We start from the raw sequence: 20,781 nt of genomic DNA on the forward strand, positions 1-20,781 counted from the left end.
TCAAACAGATTAAGGGGCTTTCTCAAACAGCTAATCCAAGACAATCCTCAATTAAACACGGACACAGCAATGTATGGCATCAATGAAGGACAAAAAGGATTGGAGATAAACAGACAATATGGAACAATATGGAGTTGTATAGCAGAATTAGGATATGGAGAATAGTGAGTGGAAAAGGAGAATGAGATCTGCAGGACTGAAATGAATAAACAGGGATGACAAAAAGAAGTGTAATAAAAATGAGAAGTTGTAAATGAAGTCACAGTGCTTCTCAACTGTTGGGTCGTGGCCTAAAAAGGTACCAGCAGGCAAAAAAAAAAAAAGCAATAATGAAATGCAAGTTACCATACACTGATGTTCAAATGAGTTCAGTAATGCAATTTTGAAAGAAAGCAATACTTTTTAAAGCAAGGATACAAATGAATAAAAAGCGATAGTAAACAAACAAGTTTTCAATTTCAAATAAATTATATTCTTTTTGAACTTTCTGTTCATCAACGAATCCTGAAAGTGTGAAGCAGTGCAGTTATTTTCAAAAATGTTAATAAATGTTTCTTAAGCACCAAATCCCCATATAGAATGATTTATGAAAGATCATGTGACAGTTAAGACTGGAGTAATGACTGCTGAAAAGTTAGGAATAAAATGCATTTAAAGCTATACTGAAATATTTAATTATGTTTTTTTTTTAAATATTATATTATGCAAAAAGTTATTTTAAATTGTAATAATATTTGACAATTCTACTGTAAAAAAAATAAAAAAATAAAAGGCAGTTTGCGCGGAAAATAAAAAATTTTTTTAAAAATCTTTAAAAAAATCTTACTACTTCCCTAAAATTGGTAGTGTATGTCCTGTATGTCAAAGTATTATATCCAACCAAATCTATCAGCACTTATGTTAAAAATCAGAATCAGAAGCACTTTTAGAATGCCAAGTATGTTATGCATACAAGTAATTGGTTTTAGTGCACAAACGCTTCCATACACAGAGGACAAAACAACAAAAAAACAAAAAACAAATTCAAAATAAATACAATTGTATGAACAATAGATGAAACATTAGGAAGAGAGTACACATGCAGAGATTGGGGGGGGGGGGGTTGGAGGGGTCAATAAATAATATAAGAATATTGCACATCTTTTTTGCATATAAAAGTTTATGCATTAAATAAACATTTACACAATAAAAGTTGTTGACATATTTATACAATACAAGTATTTATATCCATACACAGCACACAAAGCTGTAGTGACATGTTCGTCACCGTTGTCACCAGCATCTTTCTGGTAAGTTTGGTTTTCCCTCATTAGCGATGTGCAATTGATCAATCTGAATGTGATATGAGTTCAACAGGATGTGTTCACATCTCTGTTCTGTTTTTTTTTTCCACAGCAGCACTGAATGGAGAGAAGAAGGAGGAGTCTACTGAACCAACATCCTGCTTTACTCCCCACCTCCTCACCTCATCCTACACTGTTGGCATGGTGATCAAACTTGTCATTTCCTCATGTCATTTTGAAAGCTTCATCTAGGAAGAGAAGTACCCAGCAGGCACCACAGCGCAAGCCGAAGAAATCATGTGTGCATCAGGAAGAGACGGCGTGATGAGTTCTTAACATCAGGTAAGAGTTGTTTTGATTTGTTTCTATCAATAGCGTAAAAACTAAATGTTAAGTTATACATGACGAAGTTTATGTAAGAGTTCCTCGTTTATCTTCTGAGCACATTCAGCATAGTGTGAAAGTTTTATGCCATTTTATATTGACGTTTGTTGTGTTCATTGTAGGGCCTGGGAGTGTTTGTCAGATCATTAAATGAAGTGAAAAGAACTGTTATTTTAGCAGAAATGAGACTATTCACAAGCGAATAGCAAGATTTCTAATGTTATAGAGTTGACCCTGGTGATTTAGTTTATGTGTGTTTATGTATGTGTTATGTACTATGTATGTTTTATGTACTTTCGTCCCTTTCACTTTTATGTGTATGTATGTAAGTATGTGTGTGTGTGTGTTTATATATATATATATACACACACACATGCCGCTCCGTATAGTATAAATATATATCTATATATATATATATAAACACACACACATATTGCTAACCGTTCCGTAAGTTTATGGAGTCAGAAATATTTTTTATATTTATATATATATATATCTAATAGATATATTATGTATATATATATATATATATAATGTATATATATATAAATATGTATATACAATAATATGACAGAGCAGACACTTTATCATGTTTACTAAAGATTATATGTGTGTGTACTTGTTTATGCTATATTGTGGAGACTAAATGTCCCCATGCACAAGAATTGTAAAACCTGATTTTTTTTGACATTGTGGGGACCAGCCTGCGGTCCCCATGAGGGAAAAAAAAATATTATAAATAGTAAATGATGTTTATCCTGAAGAGTAACACTGCAAATGTAAGTTTAGGGTTAGGGGATAGAAAATATTGTTGGTTAGTATAAAAGTAATAGAAAGTCTATGGAAGTCCCCACAATTCACAGAAACAAAACAATGTGCATGGTGTGTGTATATAAAATGTATACAAGTATAGTCATTAACACAATTTAAAAAATAAAAATGTAAATGTTTTTGTGTGTTTTCATTCGTCTTAATACACTGCTGAAGAAAACAACTTTTTTTTTTTTTTTTCATCATTCTTCATTAGTTTTCCCTGTCTTGCTGTTGTCACGTTGTCTTTCACTCATGTCGTCTCTTGCTCTTTTTTACAGAAGTCAGAATGGAGATGACTCTATTGTCCATCACAGGGTGGTTCACTCAGTTTCCTCATCGTCTCCTGCTCTTTAAATTTCAACACACAGCCAACAAACACCACAAGTGACTACACTGAAATAACTTCAGCAAACACAAAAACAAACTCAGAACCAAAGATCCTTATGTATGCAACATCATCGTCACCTCTGACCGCATCAACAACGCAGAAAAGCATAACCAGTCCCCCCCCCCCCCCCCCACCAGTCTTGGGGCCCAGGTGAAGTGCATACACAGACAGATATAACCCAGATGTGCAACACCCACACAGGAAACAGCAATCCCTGCATCAACTGAGCAGCATTAACTCCATCTCAAAATCTCACAATGTCACGATGGATGATGGCGAGAGCGTAAGCAATGCTAGTAATGTGGCTATGAGCGATGCGAATACACGTCATACAAACAGTTTTCCACTAACTTTGCAACGACTGACGGCACAAAAGGATGACAGAATGAAACTGGAACAACATCAAGTGTATAGTTACAACTCTGACGGGCACACCGTTCAGACTGCAGACACTTTATCAGACCCGTTCGACAGTGTCTCAACAGTTCCTGTGGGAAATATTCCACAGAGAAAGAGGATGAAGAACGAAAGCCGTGAAGGAAATGATGAAGCTACCTCCACCCAGGCCACCTTTGCAAATATGAAAGGGGAGTCGAGAGGACACACAGGCACTGAGGGAAGTTACACGTTTCTCAAGTGAACACAGAGAGGCACATTAAGACAACCACAGCAAATACATCCAAAATGTCAGTGATACAAACAGCACATAGTGATAACAATTGGTCACTTCACAAAACACAGATATTTCACATACCACAACCGTCTACACCCACACACACAAGGTTTTACCCCACAGTTACAGATGCACCTGAATATCACACCTCAACAGGTGGATGTCAACTCCCTCTATTACTCAGGAAAATATACACATGTTCTACAAACTCCAGCAAGCAAACCACAGGAAGAGATAACAGGACAGAACAGACACACCCTGTGTACCACCACCAATATCACACATCTCTATCATAACTTACAACAGCCTTGATGCCACAAACAACAGATCAAACCAAATGACACAGAAAGCAAAGTGAGGGCCTACATGCTTGAACCCAAATCCAAAAATCATTTTTGTTGCCCATCGCAAGCTGGTCTGTTTTCCTCACAGTGTGGACTTTAGCAATGACCCGCCACCATATTTCTAGGAATAACTATTTTCCTTTGTTGCGTCTGTCGGTTTTCCAAAAAAAAACGATGAAGCGTAGAGTAAAAGGAGGTCAGAAGAGTGAGAAGGAGGCCTGTGGACCGACCCCAAAGCTTCGGTTGCAGGACAGAGTGGAGTTCTGGTACGTCAATGGATCCACGCTGGAGGCCGACACAAGAAGCATAAGGACAAGAGGAGGATGAAAGAGGAGAGGACAGGAACAGGATAATGAGGAGAACAGCTTGGTGATTCATCCTAGAGTGACTGTTGAAGACATAACATACTTCTGGTACGCAAACAGGCGCATGAAGGAGGCAGGACAGTAGGACACATAGTTACAAACTTTGAAAGGCTCCATAGGATACTATTTGGACAGCTATGCCTTCAGGCTTATGCCTAAAACACCAGGGATTTTGATGGATGCCTTTAATTTGAGTTACTAAAAAAGTCTGAATAGAAGTCAGAATATTGTGTTTGTGATCCTACATGCACCTTTAATCATCAGAGGGATTTGTGTTCAGCTGTGCCCAAAAAATAAAACAATAAATAGAAATAAAAAAGACAAACTCTAGGTTGATTGAACTATTGCATATAGACATGATGACATTAAATAATGAATGAAACAGAACAAACCTATGCTGCCATCACTCATAAATAAGAGTTTCCCAAGCATAAACTGGACATAATGGCCTTTTTAAAACGTCATATTTTAGATCATTGTGATACACAATGTTTCTGAATTGGGTGGACCATAAGCTTAAACATGATGGAGGGGAGAGAACCACCAACATGACTGTTAAGGTTTATTTGTTTTTTTTTTCCCAAAACATTTGCATTGCTTTTTCCTCGCCATTAAACCTTATGTATGATTTACGTACATAAATAACCATTTGATGCATATTGCTTGTAACATTTTTTTTGACCACAATTCTGAAATTGTCAACAAGATAGACGCGGAATGTATACAATAGCGCGGGAATGTTTTATAACAATATATAATACAATATATATATTGTATATAACAAAAATCTTTTAGATATTGACTAAATGTCTTCTTATACATTTTGGCTTCAGTAAGATTTTCCTTAAGAAATGGGCAAGAATGAGCCTTCCGTCTTCCAGGATGCTTTTCTATTCTTTTCAACACAAAGCACTTCAAACACAACAAACTCGTGACAACTTCAGATATTGGGAAGTAGGTACATTCAGATCACAACACCCGGGGGCAGGCAGCAATTACTGGCAGTCAAGTTTTTGGTGGTGAGGGTCCAGCTGACAGGCAGCTGAGCATGCTCAGTTTGATCGCTGATGATGCAATAATTTGTGTTTTTGGTCAAAGCATGGGGACTTATGATGACAAATATTTGTTTTTCAGAATGAGATGTTTTAGCTCTATGTAATGCTTTTGATTTGATTTTGTTGTGTTTCATTTCAAGTCACCATTAAAATGTTCTCTGTGAAGTTCCTTCCATTTCATGCGATTATACACATGCACAACTTGTTTTGGTGTGTAGATATAACCTCTGTATAACCTTTTCAGTTTGCTCAACAAACATATACACAAGCTTTTGACAATCTAAACAATGCTCACATTACCATCTATTTTGTAACATTAATGCTCATCTTAACTTAAAATAACAAGTTTATTTATATAGAGAATACAGAACTTATATTATGTTTTTGATAACAGCACAGGCCCATTAATTTAGGTTAATACATAATTTTCCCATACTAGTATATTCAACCCAGTCCTGAAAGCTTGTTGCCTCAAGTTTTTCAGTTTTTTCAACTATTTTTTTTTTTACAGTGAATTAAATGGATGTGTCAGTAAGTAAAATAACACTTCTCAGAAATCAGACAAAACTAAAATGTGGGACAGAGAAGTGTCGTGAACTCCAGAAATATAAACAGTACTTCTCCTTACTTGGAAAAGTGAAGGGGCGGCCCCACACCAACTACAACACATGTTTGATGACACTGCTGAAATATTCAAATTTTCTAGGTTATTTTGAAGAAATTCCATCCCTGAAAAACAAATAAAAATTAAAATAAAATAAGCATTTGCATGGCTTTCTCTTGCCATTACAACTTTACATAAAAAAATAGCACATATTTGTGAGTTACCTTTCATGAATATAATATGCAGGTTTTTTATAGCAAATTCTATTTGATATGAAAACAGTACAGGAATGAAAAACATAATTTACAAAAGACCTATTCAGAGGCACACAATTACATCTGATGTGTTGGCCACCATCACTAGAATCAGGACTTGCAAAATAACTTGCCCAAGAAGCATTCTAAGGGGCAGAAATCTCTGATAACACACTGTCTTTTTGAAATTCACAGTGCTGTCTTGCACTTGTTAGATTATCACATGAAAGCAAGTGAGTCAAAATACATATTGATTCTGAGATGGTGTAAATCATTCATTTTTAAAGAGTTGACAGCAATGATGCAGCTTTGTGTCGTGTCGAGTGGTGAAAAAGAGATTGAGAGACAAACCTCATGAAAGGTGCTAAATGTTCAGTAAAGAGGCAATGACAGTGATTATTCTCAATAGTTTTCTGCTGAAGTCAAACACTGATAGAACGAAATAAAAGCTGTATAGCAAGTCAAGATACGTGCTCATGTAAAAATGCCTAATAACCTTCTTGAACCTCACTGAAGTTGGCAGTTGATAAAGTGGCCAAATCCCGTATTCAATTTTAGATATGTAGTCTTTAATTGTGAAATATTAAGACCGACGTACATCTCAGAACTGTTTGAGCAAACTTACTTTAGACACAAATTTTCCAAACTTCTCCGAAGTTTTGCATACCCTTCACCTAACCAAAAGCATACTCACGGCCCACCTAACATGTGCAACTCAAACGCACATCAAGTTTACAGGCAGACTAATCATTATAGTCAAAACCTACAGAAGTTGTCACACGAACCCCTGGCACAGAGCTTCCTTTCGAGCCTGACTTCCCTTCTTCTACTTCAGCCTCAGATAATAACCCAAACTATAGCCTAAACTTTTGGCATAATTTTTAAATTTTTTTTTTTTTTTTTTAACTTTCGGCATGCAGCCTCTCTCAGATGTGTAAAGCATTGATAAGGACGATCTTCTGTGAGGGTGGAGAACTGAAATAGGGCATGTAGGAGTGAGAGAGGGAGAAATTTACAGAGAATGGTGTGGCTCGGCATGCTGAGTGTTGCTATTTCACATGTGTAGTTTGGTCTTGGCGTCGGAGTTTGCCGTGAACGTTTCTCAAGGCATGAGGTAAGTGTCCAAACCACTTACTCATAAAGGATCAAAATGGGGCACAAACTGTAAACAGTTGTGGGTGTGATGGTGTAAGATGCTTGAGGACAGGTAAACAAAAAAAAAGAAAGAAAAAACACTACCATTGCAGCATAGAGAACATAACATCATGCTGGCACTCGAATTGTCAGATTTAGTAAATGTGGTAGATATGCACTGAAATAACCTGAGGATGTACCTCTGTTCTGCCCGTTCACATGAAGGTGTAGCTCATATGGTAGGTAGAGCATTGCACAAACAATGACCAATTCATGGGGCTCCCAAAACTCCCAAGAAAGTAAAATTTGGATAAAACCATTTGAACTTAATTTCTACCTTTCCAGCAAAAATAAATAAGTAAATATTATTTAGAATGATAAATGATATATATTTGCATTCTGAATAATTCTGAATATTTTACGGGTGAAAATACAAAGTAAAAATGTTTATTGAGCAGTAAATCCGCATATTAGAATGGATTTTCTAAAAAATCATGTAATTTGCTGGAGTAATGGCGCGAAACTCCAGGCTCTTGCCATCACAGGAATAACTTATATTTTAAAATATAATAAAATTGAAACAGTTATTTTGAATTGTAACAATATTTGGGACTTACTGAATCTTAAAGTCACACTCTATTTTTGATCAAATTAAATCATGTAGGTGCCGTACAAACGCATTAATCGCGATCCAAATAAAATGTGTTTGTTCCATATGTATGTGTGTGAACTGTGTTATATTTATTATGTAGATATTAATACCCACACATGCATGTAAAATCTTTAAGAAAAATTAAATTCACCAGATATTATTATTATAATTTTTGACCGGCACTATATAAAGCCTTGCTGAGCATAAGAGACATCTTGAAAACATTACAAATCTTACAACAACTGATTAATATAAAATATTATTCTTGAGAGTTTTATTTATGAAAAAAAAAAGTTTTAAATAAATGTCTTTTTCTTCCGGTGTCTTTTCTACTGTCACATGTTATTTGAAAGCTGAAACTGCCCATGCTACACTGAAGAGCGAGAGACAGAGAAAAGGAAAAAGAAGAGGAACAGGCTTGTGTAAAAACTTCCGGCCAAGATTCACGCAATATTCCCTCTCTAAACCCAACCCGCAGAGAACAAGTAAAAAGAACAAATTTTCTTCTACAAACAGCTTCCCCCTAACCGCATAGTCCACAGTTTTTGATCACGTTCTCGAGGCTCCATAAGTGGATCTCCACAAAGACAATATCAGCTCACCTGAGGCACCTCTGTTTGCCACAACACTGAAACTGCAAGTAGGAAGCTTCTAGATTGAGTTGGTGTTTTTTTAGGTCATTATGCTCACGTATGAGGCTTGTTTTGGGTAATTCGCTTTTTCTTGTTTTATTGCTCTCGTACTCTGTTTTCAAGTCCACTCATGCACAAGAGACAACAGCACAGACAGATGAAACACCAACCATCCTATTACCAAATGATTACACTGGTGGAGTCATGTTGAGTTCTGAAAACATCAGCGCCACACCTGAAAAACCGTGTACTCTACTACAGACATCACCACACTTGGTAATGAAATAACACCAAATGCCTTGAGGCACCAACAGGTGGGAGTACTCCACCACTGAGTCCTTAATCAAACCCCCCGCACCAGAAACTGTTCCTGAAACAACACTGTACAAACGGAGTCAACCACAGTGACCACCACTACTTGCCTGTTGAATGTTGGAAACAACATGAGTGAACAATACACTTCAGACGCCCCAAGCCAAGTCAGAATGAAACAACTGTTAGCTTCACCTCTCCTGGTCCCGACCAGTCCTACAGACGTCCTACAATGAAATCCCCACAGCACTGTGGCCATGACTACCGATTCCCGAAGCCCTCAATCCCCACATCCATCCTGACCACACCACCTGCAGACTGGACTGAGTCTCCATCCATCGTGGTCCAACCCTGTGGAGACCAGCACTGAAACCCTCCTTTACAACTTCAACAACATCAAAATCAACTACACAGCTCCCTCAAAATACTGCTGATTACCCATCACTGAGGTCTGACAAAGAATCAGTCTCCACCTATTTCACCACCACAAATAACCCGTGCTTATTGAACCAAGTGATATGCCCATGAAAACCATATGGTTAATAATAATATTGTGTGTGTGGCCATCATTTTTGTGCTGTGTTTAGCATTCACTGTGTGTCACAGCGGCTAAAGCAACCTCCTCAAGGAATTTCAGCCCCATGAATATAATTGACAAAGTACACGGTCCGAAAGAAAAAAGGGGCATAGGATGATGCGGGGGCGTGGCCTGTCCAAAATGGAGGCGGGGGTTGAATGTTATGCTGTGTTACAGGAGGTGTCTTATTGCCGCAAAGTGGGAACAGATGGTATTAGATGGTGCTCACAACATTCGTCGCTCCGGAAGGCGGAGATGCATCTACTGTCAAGTGGGTGGGCGACGGTACCAAGGAGGCTAAGAAAATTGGACTAGCAGGAGCCTCTGCTTTACAGAGATGAGTATGTATGAAATACAAGGCTGGAAAACACTGGAGCGATGCGAGAAACAGAATGGAGTTGAAAAAATTGGGGTTAAAGATTATCATACAGGAGGATTCTAACGAGGCGGGGTACGGAGCGTAGTAGAAAGCCTATTCGATGTTGGTCTTCCACCACAGCTGTCCTGAAGTCTCTCTGTTGACTAAAGTTAACATTATAGGAATGGTGTTGGAATAGACTTGGATTTGATTACTTACTTGTGTTAACAAATTAAGGACTAAAAGAAGACCTAAGCCATAAGTGTTTGTAGTATATTGTTTGTAACTGTCCGCAATTCCATTATAGAGAGCAATGGTGCAACGTTTATTGATGTTCTAAAATTCGTACTCATTTTTCTTTCTCAGTTGTTTTATATTTAAAGTGCTGTCATATTAGCCAAACTTCCTGCAAAATTTTGCACAGCAGAAAATAGTCATTATATGTTCAATAAGTGTGCTGATTTTGTGAACTCACAGTTCCATATAGAAATTAACTTTTGAAACCCAGCATCACTCCATTCCGTTAAAATGGTCGAATTCATATGACCATCTGAACCCACTGCAAAATAGGCTATCTGTGGGGAAAGCTTTAACCCCTCATGACAAATTTGCACACTACCTGACATGGATTGGTCTATTGGAATATATCATGGACTTGGATTTCAGCCAACTGAATCAGCCTTGTTCAATGTGACCCCTAGCTGATCTTTTTAAGTTGAGATGGAGTATGATGTGCGTGGAAGTTATATTTACAGACTCAGTTCATTCTTAATGTGACCATAACTCCTGTGCTGTCGTTTCAAATGTTTGCTATGTATGTTTTGCTAAACATCTAACAAGTTACAGGTTGGTTACTATCTTGGCTACAGGACATGAGGTTTTATTGACAAGTAGCACATAAATGCCATTGATTACAATACTGGTGTTTGTTAAAAAACAGCTAACACTTTCTAAGATTTTAAGACTTACATTCTTGAGAATGAAACATTCGTTTACTGTAAGCATAGAGAGTTATGGGCAAATATATGCATAGTAAACAATGGTTCAGATTTTTGGTAACATCCAAACACTGTTTCCATGCAGTTTTTTTTACAAAAATATTTTCTTTGTGTTGATCTTGCAGAAACAACTGCAAAATTTTCTGGGTGACTGGTGTTAGCAGCCAACACTTTCTTTTCTGATACTCTTTTAACATTTTATGCAATTGTATAATCATTACAATTCGTGTAATCCTGAGGCTGTCACTGTCCTTATCTAGAAGTGGCTAACTGGCACACGCATTCAAATCACCTCGTTAAGCATATCTCACTTTTTCCCTATAATGCTACATCAAGACGACGCCATAGGGACGGTATTTGAAAATCTAATATTTGGGTTTCGGTCGACGTAATTGACTAAGCAAGTGACTATCCACACCTATCTCACTAAAATTTTACAGGTTGAAATCAGAAGCACCAGCATCGCCATTCATTCGGAAAGGCGGACACAGGGTGTGGCCTAACAAGAAAGTAGATATGTCACTCAGTGATGGTACAGAAGGATGTAATGGTGGGGTTTTTGTATTTGAAGAGAACAGTGATCTTATTTTTATTTTTTTGTTTTTACAGATATCAGACTCCAACGCAAGAATAAGTTTTAAGATACTTCCTTGGGTACTTTGTTAGTGCTATTGTAGTCACATAGTGTGAGAGTCCTAACACAATGACATTGCTAGTTATTGTTTAAAATCTCATGCCAAAAACTTCAATTGTCCTCTAACGAAATACCCATTTCTTGAAATGATCAAAATACAGAAAAGGCATATTCAACTAAATAAAATTATATTACCAATGACCACCAGATGGAACACACAAACAAGATTCCTTGGCTAGGCCGACAAATATTCTCCGACTGCAAATTTCCTCCATAATTGTGATTAAAAACTGACTGGGGGACATTTACAGAATAGCTCCAGCATTCAGCAATATATTATTAGCGTGTATATTATATATATATATATATATCTATATATAATATGTGTGTATGGTGTGTGTGTGTTGTGTAACTACCTTAACCTATTCTGGAGAAAATTTGTACCCCCAAAAGTGAGGTAACCCATCTTCTTGAAAAAAAACTCCAAAAAACCTCCCTTTGGGGCCGTCCTCATTTGTCTTTTGTAAAACTTAAGTTTATAAGTTTTTAGGTGTAGATACAAAAACCCATTACCACCTATGGAATGTCCCCCATTTAGATAGCTAAGTATAAGTGTTGTGTGTGTAACATAATATATGAATAATTCCCCTTCTCCCCCTATGTACATGAATAAATTCAAAACTACAAATTGTTAATAACAAAAAAAGTGTTTCTTTTGTTCTACAAAGGGTTTAGTATTGTGTTTTAAGAGATTATAAAGATCTACAGTCTAAACAGAAAGATACACACAGAGAAACTGCAAAGCCTTCAAATGTGCGTCTGCTGGCCACCATCCACAGGATTGTTTGTGGACAAAACCAAGAGAACCGGGGAGGGAGAACGATTCAGGAGAGGAGGGTCTGGAAAGAGAATGGATGACTCTGAGGACCAGCGGGAGAGGAGAGAGGGAAGAGAGTGAGAGGGGAGGGCTGATAACCTACATCTGGAAGTTTATTTGGAAACAAGAGAGGGAGGAAAATAGCTGATAGAAAAGATAGAATGCCAGGGGGAAACAGAAATATGTAATTAGGTGCAGGGAACACACTAACAAGCAAACAAATACTTTGACGTTGTTTGTTACATTTAAAAAGAAAATATATTTTGGAACCTTAAGAGAAATCCGGGAGAGAAATGAAGGAGTCTGAAGGAATTATACAACAAAGAAAGAATAGCTTACGAAGAATTCTGTAACCCACAAAACTGCATGACCAATATTTCATCCTTTAATGGTTTTTTGTACCTTATGAAGAGTCATTAACAACCAGAAGAACTGGAGGAATCACATCTGCAATGTGGATCATTTTGATCTATTAATAAATAACGCAAGATCTCATGAACTTCATCAGTACGAAACAAAAAGAACAATACAGGAAGGCTTTGGATTGCAGGGACAAAGTGAAAATAATAGAAACTCTTCAATTGCCTGTCAATCACTTTTTCTGTCTCCCATCTACATCAAGGGTAAGTGATATCTTTGCTTCACATTTAATATAAATTTTTGCAATTTTAAAAATAAGGATTTGTGTACCGTTTACGAACCTCTTGATCAGTACTGAAATGTACCTTAGAAAACAATGACAAATTTTATTCAATATCATGTTTATGGAACCCAGATATTTACTTAGGGGATATTTTGTGTTTGTTATTTAGATCAGAAAAAAAAATAAACATATTTATGGACTTGTAGAACTGTTAAAAAAATAGTAGGCTGAAAAAAGAAAGAAAAAAAAAATAGTGTGTTATGCTTCGAGCTACTTCCCCCTCTTTTTTTAAGCATTTCTAATTGAAAAAAATAAAAAAAAAATAAAAGTAGGATTAGGCTTCTGTTGTTCTCAAATTTAAATAACACATTATAATTCACAAATTCATATGGTGCCAATTGCCAGAACCATTACTGACATACCACTGGAATCAGGTCATAAATCCATGTGCTGCCTAACTTTGAGGAGGCTTATATGTTTACATTTTGGCCCATAATATACTCTGTGGTCACATGTGAACCTCATTTTGTTGAACAAAAAGGGCAAAATAACCACCAGCCTGATTGCTGCCTTTCGCTCATGGAAAATGAAGTGGAACATATTATTAAACATTGTTATACATTGTTGAGTTTAATGTATAAGAGAGGCCCTACATGAGTGCATGTTTCAGACATGGATCATAGCTTTAATTGTAATAGCTTTATAGTTAATGCTATCAGCAGTACAACACAAGGTGGTTTTTCCTGTCTGGAAACAGCCTTCCTCTCCATGCTACATTCAGTTCAGGAGAGTGTGAAAGTTTACACGCTGAAAGCACACAACAATACGTTTATCGTGCATTTGGTGACTCTATTCCTGTCTTTCTTCTTTCATGCAGAATGTCTGTGTCACGAGGTTTGCCTCTGCTGTGTGAAATACCTCATGTTTATTTTTTCACTCATCTTCTGGGTTAGTTCCTGCTTTTCTCTTCTATCAAATCATACAGTTTGGCTGATTGTGGAAGCTTAGTTCAGTAAGAACATCCAACCATTGATTCAAACCCATAAGAGTTTCTTGAACTTTAAACCCAGTTCTTAATGATATGAGGCTATCAAATGCACAAAGGCTGTGTTATTGCATTTAAACAAAAGGGTGCTCTATGACAGAAATATCATAACTTAGATATTCTGTTTTGGTATCCATGGTAATTTCACTTTGACGAAAACAAAAACAGTTCCAGTTTTAATCAAGAATCAAGATAGGAAGTATCTTGTAATACCGCCACAGTTCAGTAAACAATAAGTTAGTTCACCAAAAATGAAAGCTCTTTCATTAATTACTCACCCTCATGTCGTACCAAACCCGCAAGACCTTCTTTCATCTTTGGAACATAATTAAAATATTACTGATGAAATCTGAGAGCTTTCTAACCCTCCATAGACCAGCAAGAGTCCTACCACGATCAAGGCACAGAAACATAGTAAGGACATTGTTTAAAATCGTCCATATGTGACATCGGTGGTTCAAAGACCGTAATTTTATGAAGCTACAAAAATATTTTTTGTGCGCAAAAAAAAAAAGACTTTAGTCAACAATTTCTTCTCCTTCGGGTCAGTCCGCCGGCTGCCATTCACACACATATGTTTGTGGGGTTGCTGACGTATAGAATAGCATTGCACTGCATCTTGTTTACAAGCAGAGGAACACACATGCATGCTTCAAGTAATGAGTAATTAATGACAAAAAAATTATCATTTTTGGGTGTGAACTATCCCTTTAATATCAACTGTTAGCATCTCTGAATAACAGGACAGCAGTGGCTTTACCTGAATGAGTGCTGTGGATTGAATTATTGAATCATTCACTCTGAAAATCTTCACATACACACACAAAAAAAAAAAAAAAAAAAAAAAAAAATCACTTGTAGCCACCTACTTACTTGCAAAATCTTCAGAAAAAAACAGACGAAGAACGCTGCTTAGCCAAAAACTGAACTAAAGGGCGATGTTTAACAATGTCCTTACTATGTTTCTGTGCCTTGATCGTTGTAGGACCCCTGCTGTCTATGGAGGGTTAGGAAGCTCTCAGATTTCATCAGTAATATCTTAATTATGGAACTGATTTCCCCCCTGATTTACATTTAATGAAAGTCATAGCCAGTCTGCAGATTTTGGATATTAGAGTTGACAGTTTTCATAGAAATCACGTGTCTAGCTTAAAGGGCTCCACCGCAAAATGAAAATGTTATCATTATCACGGTTACCCCATGTCGTTCAACAAACCCATAAAAGCTTAGTTTCGTCTTCGGAACACAATTTAAGATATTTTGGATGAAAACTTGGAGGCTTGGGACTGTCCCCATAGACTGCCATCCAAGTAAAGTAAACAGTGTCAAGGTCCAGAAAAGTATGAAAGCATCATCAGAAATACTCCATCTGCCATCAGTGATTCAACCGTAACGTTATGAAGCGACGACAATATTTTTTGTACACGAAAAAAACAAAAATAACAAACTTTATTCAACAATTCCTCTCCTCGCAGGCAGTGTACGCTCTTCAGCCGCGCCACAAGGATACGTTTTATACATATATTTACGCTTTGGTTTGAAAGAAAACAGTGCAACAGTGCAGCGCGGCTGACACAGAAGAGCGTACGCCGCCTGCGTACATCTCAGATTTGACAAAATGGTGCTACGCTGATGTGGGGAGAGACAGAGGAGAGGAATTGTTGAATAAAGTCGTTATTTTTGTTTTCTTCATGTACAAAAAAGTATTCTCTGTTTTAGTCATTATTCTGTTTTTATCCAAAAATATCTTAAATTGTGTTCCAAAGAACTGAGCTTTTACAGGTTTGGAACGACATGGGGGGTAAGTGATTAATGACAAAATTTTCATTTTGGGGGTGGAGTATCCCTGTTAAGACTAGAGTTTCAGAACTCCTAGCGTTCCATTTGGTCATTGGTACTCCTGGCAAAGGGCACATGTTTCTGCTTAAGTTTATTGGTTTGTAATGACTTGAAAGTCTGGTAAGGTGTGATGCTCACTCCTTTAGTGTATAATGCTGAGGTCCAACTTTTCTCTAAAAATTTAGCAAGTATATAGCATTTTAAAATCTTGTCAGAATTTTAAAGTCATGTATTGTATTCCAACCTTAACTGTTTAACATGTATAAAATATGCAAGGCCATGCAATTAAGTAGCCTATTAGTTAATTAAAGTCTATGAAGGTCCATTGCAGGCCTACTACAAGTGTCCCCTCAGAACAACCTAAACTGCTTACACCGATGGGAAGTGACTTCTCTGAACACGATGAGGATGGCATTGCTATCTTTCTTTACGTGTGCCTGTTTGTGCAGTTGGGAGGATGTGGTTTGATTTGGTGTTGGGGTGTGGCTCGCCTTCACACAGTCATAGAGTTTTCATCTCTACCACTGTCCTTCCCTTCACTCTCTGCGGCCAACCTGCTGCTTGTTGCTGGAGGCGTCACCATGGTAACAGGGTTCCTCGGATGCCTTGGTGCTCTGAAAGAGCAGAAGTGTCTATTGATGACGGTAAGATACCTGGATCCTTACTGACATCAGTAAAAACAGAAGTGTGCAAAACTGCCCAGAGGTCGACGTTCATTCAAGTATCATCTTCAAGGATCAGGTGACCGAACCCGAAGGCCTGGAGTTAAGAAACAAAAATCAGCTTTTCCATCACAGGAATAAATTACATTTAAAAATATGTGGAAATAGAAAATAGTATTTTCAATTGTGATAATATTTTATAATGTTATTGTTTTTACTGTATTTTTGATCAGTTCCTTCCTAAGCATAAAAGACTTCTTTCAAAAGCCGTTAAAAATCTTACCGACCACAAACCTGTAGTATGTTTATGTGATATACAATGTGTGTAGTTAAATCATTTAAATTTCATGTCAAACTGTTTAATTTATTTGAATATAAAGATGTTCATTCAGTTGTATCATCTTTATCTCTGGTGTTTCTCCTTAGAGGACATATAAATAAAAACAAATGAGAGGCAGTTATCGAGTACAGAACTGTGAAACTGGTGTCTATAGCACAGTTCAGATACTTTGGACTATTTGATCTCATATTTTAATCGAAGAATGTCATTGATCTTGACAAATCTGAGCCCAAAATAACACGTTATTGAGATCTTTTCTGAGCAGTCATATGTGAGCAAAGTAGGGCTTTTTTTTTTAGGAGAAAAATCTTAGAAACAGAAGCAAAAGTTTCTAAATGCTCTGTGTTTAATCTCATTGCTGCCTAAGAGAAACAACTGAGATATTAAAAAGATTTCATTAGTGATTTTTCTTTGCTAAATGGGCATACTGTCAGAATACACCATGTCTGTTTATCTTAAATATATACTGTTGTCATTCGTGTGGTCTAATAGTTCTTTCTGGTTCTTTCAGTTTTTTGTTTGTGATCCTCCTGTTTTCTAGTCCCTGATAGAAGTGGCACTGATTTTGGTTTTGAGTGTGTATCATGAAGAGGTGAGGGACTAACGTCTGAGCCTTGCAAATATTTCAGCCCTTCCTTTCAGCCTTCAACTTCCTGTTTATATTATTTTGGATTATTATGTTTATCCGCTTCTCTCTCTGTTTTAAACAACAAAACCCATTTAGTTGGAACAAGAAAGCCAAGGATGACCTAAGAGAGGGAATGAAAGACTATCGCACAAATGAGGGGCTAAGAGATTCCTGGGACAACATGCAGAGAATTGTGAGTTGAATTTATAACAGTCACAAATATGAAGGCTGAGATTATTCAGCATGAATCATGGATTCTGTTTCCTTCAGTTCAAGTGCTGTGGTGTGAGCAACCACACCGACTGGGCTCAACAAAACGTCCAGTGGCAAACTCCCTGAATCCTGCTGCAGAGATAAAACTGAACACTGCCATCACTGGGAAGAGGTCAGATCATTTCTGGGGTCACAGGGTCAGCTAAGTACCACACATTCCTAAATCTCACCAACTATTGGTAATCGCAACCATATGCTTAACATAAAATGAAAGCAAGAACAAAACCCTACATACATCTGGTAATGCTCTTTGTTATATGGCTCCTTGAAATACTTGATTCGTTCCAAATCAGCATACCAGAATGATTTTTGAAGGATCATGTTACACTGAAGCCTGAAGTAACGGCTGCTGATAATTCAAGAATAATTAATAATAAGCAAAGATAATGTACTTCCATTCAATATTTATTTCAAAATAAACTGTTTTAGTGTGTGATAAGAGACCCCCGATTGTCATGTCAGAATTGATTTTGTCATAATGACCAGCTGACTGAACCTGATTACTCTTATTATTTTGTGTACTTAGCCGTGCTATGAGAAGGCCAAAGACTGGCTTCTGGCTAACATCACCTCAGTGCTTGGGTTTGGAGTTTGCATTGGAATCGTTCAGGTACTTTGAAACTCATGTTTCTCATATAGTCTGTTTATTATACAATTGCTGCATGCACTCAGATATAATGCGACGGCACTTTTCTCCCTCCAGATTCTTGCTTTGGTGTTCTCCATGCTGATGTACTGCCAAATCCTACGTGCAGAAAAATACATGGACTGACCCTACCTTCGCCCCATTGTGCCAGGGGCTTTTAAAACATTATTCTGAATATGTAATAAATGTTTAAATGGACTTGCCTATTAGAGATACTGTATGTGATATGCATGTGCACATAAATTATGCCGTTGCACAGCTCGGATGAATTTCAGATAAATGAACTTACCAGGTAAATGCCTATATAATTAATTTGTGCTTAAGATGATTAAATGAATATAAAGTGAATGTACTGTATACAGTAGGTGGAAAAGTAAATCCTAGTATTATTGCACTCTTTGTTAAATACCCTTATAACTGCTTGCAATGAACTTGTGATCAAAAGTGAATTTCTTTTAAATGGAAATCAGATGATTTCGTTATACTAAACCAATTTTCTGTACTATATTAATGTCTGTTAAGGTCATTACAACTAAATAAGGATGCCATACAACAGTAGATGATTGAAATCATGTATTTTGGTATAAAACTCACATCAAAAAAATTTCAAAACATTCAAATTACAAATAAAAAAATAAATACATCAGCACAAAACCCATATAATCAAATAGTGTCAATTGTCCAGCTGGCTGGTTCTTGTTGTTCCGTTCCTCACAGAGGTCATGCTACATGATCCAGAGTTCATAATGAACATAATGAGGTCAATCAAACTCCAGCACCTCATCCAATTGTGCAATGTTCCCCTGTGAATGAAAACACAGTTTACTAAACAACTCTGCCCCCTTCTGGAGGAAAGTAACAAATACAAAACACAGAATATCATAGTGAGACTGAGGAAAATGCTAAAAGTACTGCTCACCCATCCTCCGTGACTCCTCACCCACGGTGCGAAGCTCTCCATGTAGCGTTCAGCATACCCCGTCAGACGCTGAACTCCAGTGGCCGTGACCACTCGTTGTCGAGATACATCCATAGTGATGGCGAGACGCCGCAGCGTAGGGCTGACCGGAGCCGGAGCGGGGGGCTCCTCACTCTGACTGGCATACGTGTCAAGGAGTTTGGCAAAGGATGGGTAGGAGAGGCGTGTGAGGGTGGACCGCAGGAAGGGGTTGGCATTTATCTACAACATTAACAATGATCAACAATGACTAACAATGACAAACACAAAGTAATTAACTAAAAATAACCATGAACAGTCAAAACTTATGTAAGAAAAACTTTATTATAAGAAGCTAAGAATACTCTATATCCCAGTAAGACTTAGGGATCACTAGTACCTTCCGTTTATGGCATCCCCCTCTGAAGTTAATATCTGAACTAGTTGTTGAACCACAGCCTCTTTGTCATTGTCTACGATGAAAAGAATAAGTGTAACATAATATGCAAACAATACAAGTCAAAAAGCATCAGCTGGACCATCAACCCATTATAACAATAAGCTATTGTTAAAGGACTGAACATGAAATTCTGTACCTAAGACAACAGGTTCAACTGCTCTTGCTTTGATACTGACAATGCATCTACTGCACACATTAAGATCAAATTTAAACATAAACAAGTCTGGCTTAAGGGTTTACTTGTACCTTTGAGTGTACTTGGCACAGCCTCTGGTTTAACTGGGGATTTCTTTTTCACACTGTGTTTGTGTGCGATTCTGTCCAGAGTTTCTGCCACACCGTCATAAAAATGAGGTGGATGAGCTGAGATAAAACAGATCACATCACGTCACATACACACACTATCATTCTAAAGTTTGGGGTCGGTAGGATTTCAGATTTTATTCAGCAAGAATGCAATAAACTGATAGAAAGTGCCTTTTTTAAATGTTACAAAATATTTAGATTTTCAATGAATGCTGTTGTTTTGAAATTTCTGTTTAGCAAAGTATCATGGAAAAAAAATTCATTTATTATATTAAGAAATGTGTCTTGAGCAGCAAATCAGCATATTAAAATGATTTCTGAAGGATCACGTGACACTGAAGACTGCTGAAATCTTTGCTTTGCAATCACAGGAATTAATTACTTTTTAAAATAGATTCAAATAGAAAACAACTTTACTTTATACTCTGGATATAAGTATTACATACTAAATATATAATATTCCATTCTTTTTGTTTTTTCACCACTTAATGAGCATAAGAGACTTCTTTCAAAAAACAGACCCTTTTGAACAGTCATAGTAAGACAATCTAAAACATCCTTAACTGTGTCTCAACTGTATCCATAAAACAAGTTAAAGAAATTCATTTACGTCTGAAACTTACATGGTGAAACAGCCGGTGTGCACAGAAACTGTCCTCAGGTTG

The 20,781-nt window shown here is 37.0% G+C and overlaps 1 protein-coding gene and 1 pseudogene across 1 annotated transcript; one reads left to right on the forward strand and one right to left on the reverse strand.

Moving 5' to 3' along the window:
* Positions 1–16,241: 16,241 nt before the first annotated feature.
* Positions 16,242–18,738, forward strand: LOC122136790 (annotated as a pseudogene).
* Positions 18,739–18,971: 233 nt separating this feature from the next.
* On the reverse strand, positions 18,972–20,758 carry LOC122134461 (bcl-2-like protein 12; the record flags this gene model as incomplete). The annotated part of the gene is made up of 5 exons (XM_042721384.1): positions 18,972–19,216; positions 19,333–19,595; positions 19,752–19,823; positions 20,057–20,173; positions 20,740–20,758. Coding segments are annotated over 5 exons (513 nt in total), but the record flags the coding sequence as incomplete, so codon positions are not given.
* Between the last annotated feature and the right edge of the window lie 23 nt (positions 20,759–20,781).

Source organism: Cyprinus carpio, chromosome B3, assembly GCF_018340385.1.
Source record: "Cyprinus carpio isolate SPL01 chromosome B3, ASM1834038v1, whole genome shotgun sequence".
In the NCBI taxonomy this organism is placed as follows: Eukaryota; Metazoa; Chordata; class Actinopteri; order Cypriniformes; family Cyprinidae; genus Cyprinus; species Cyprinus carpio.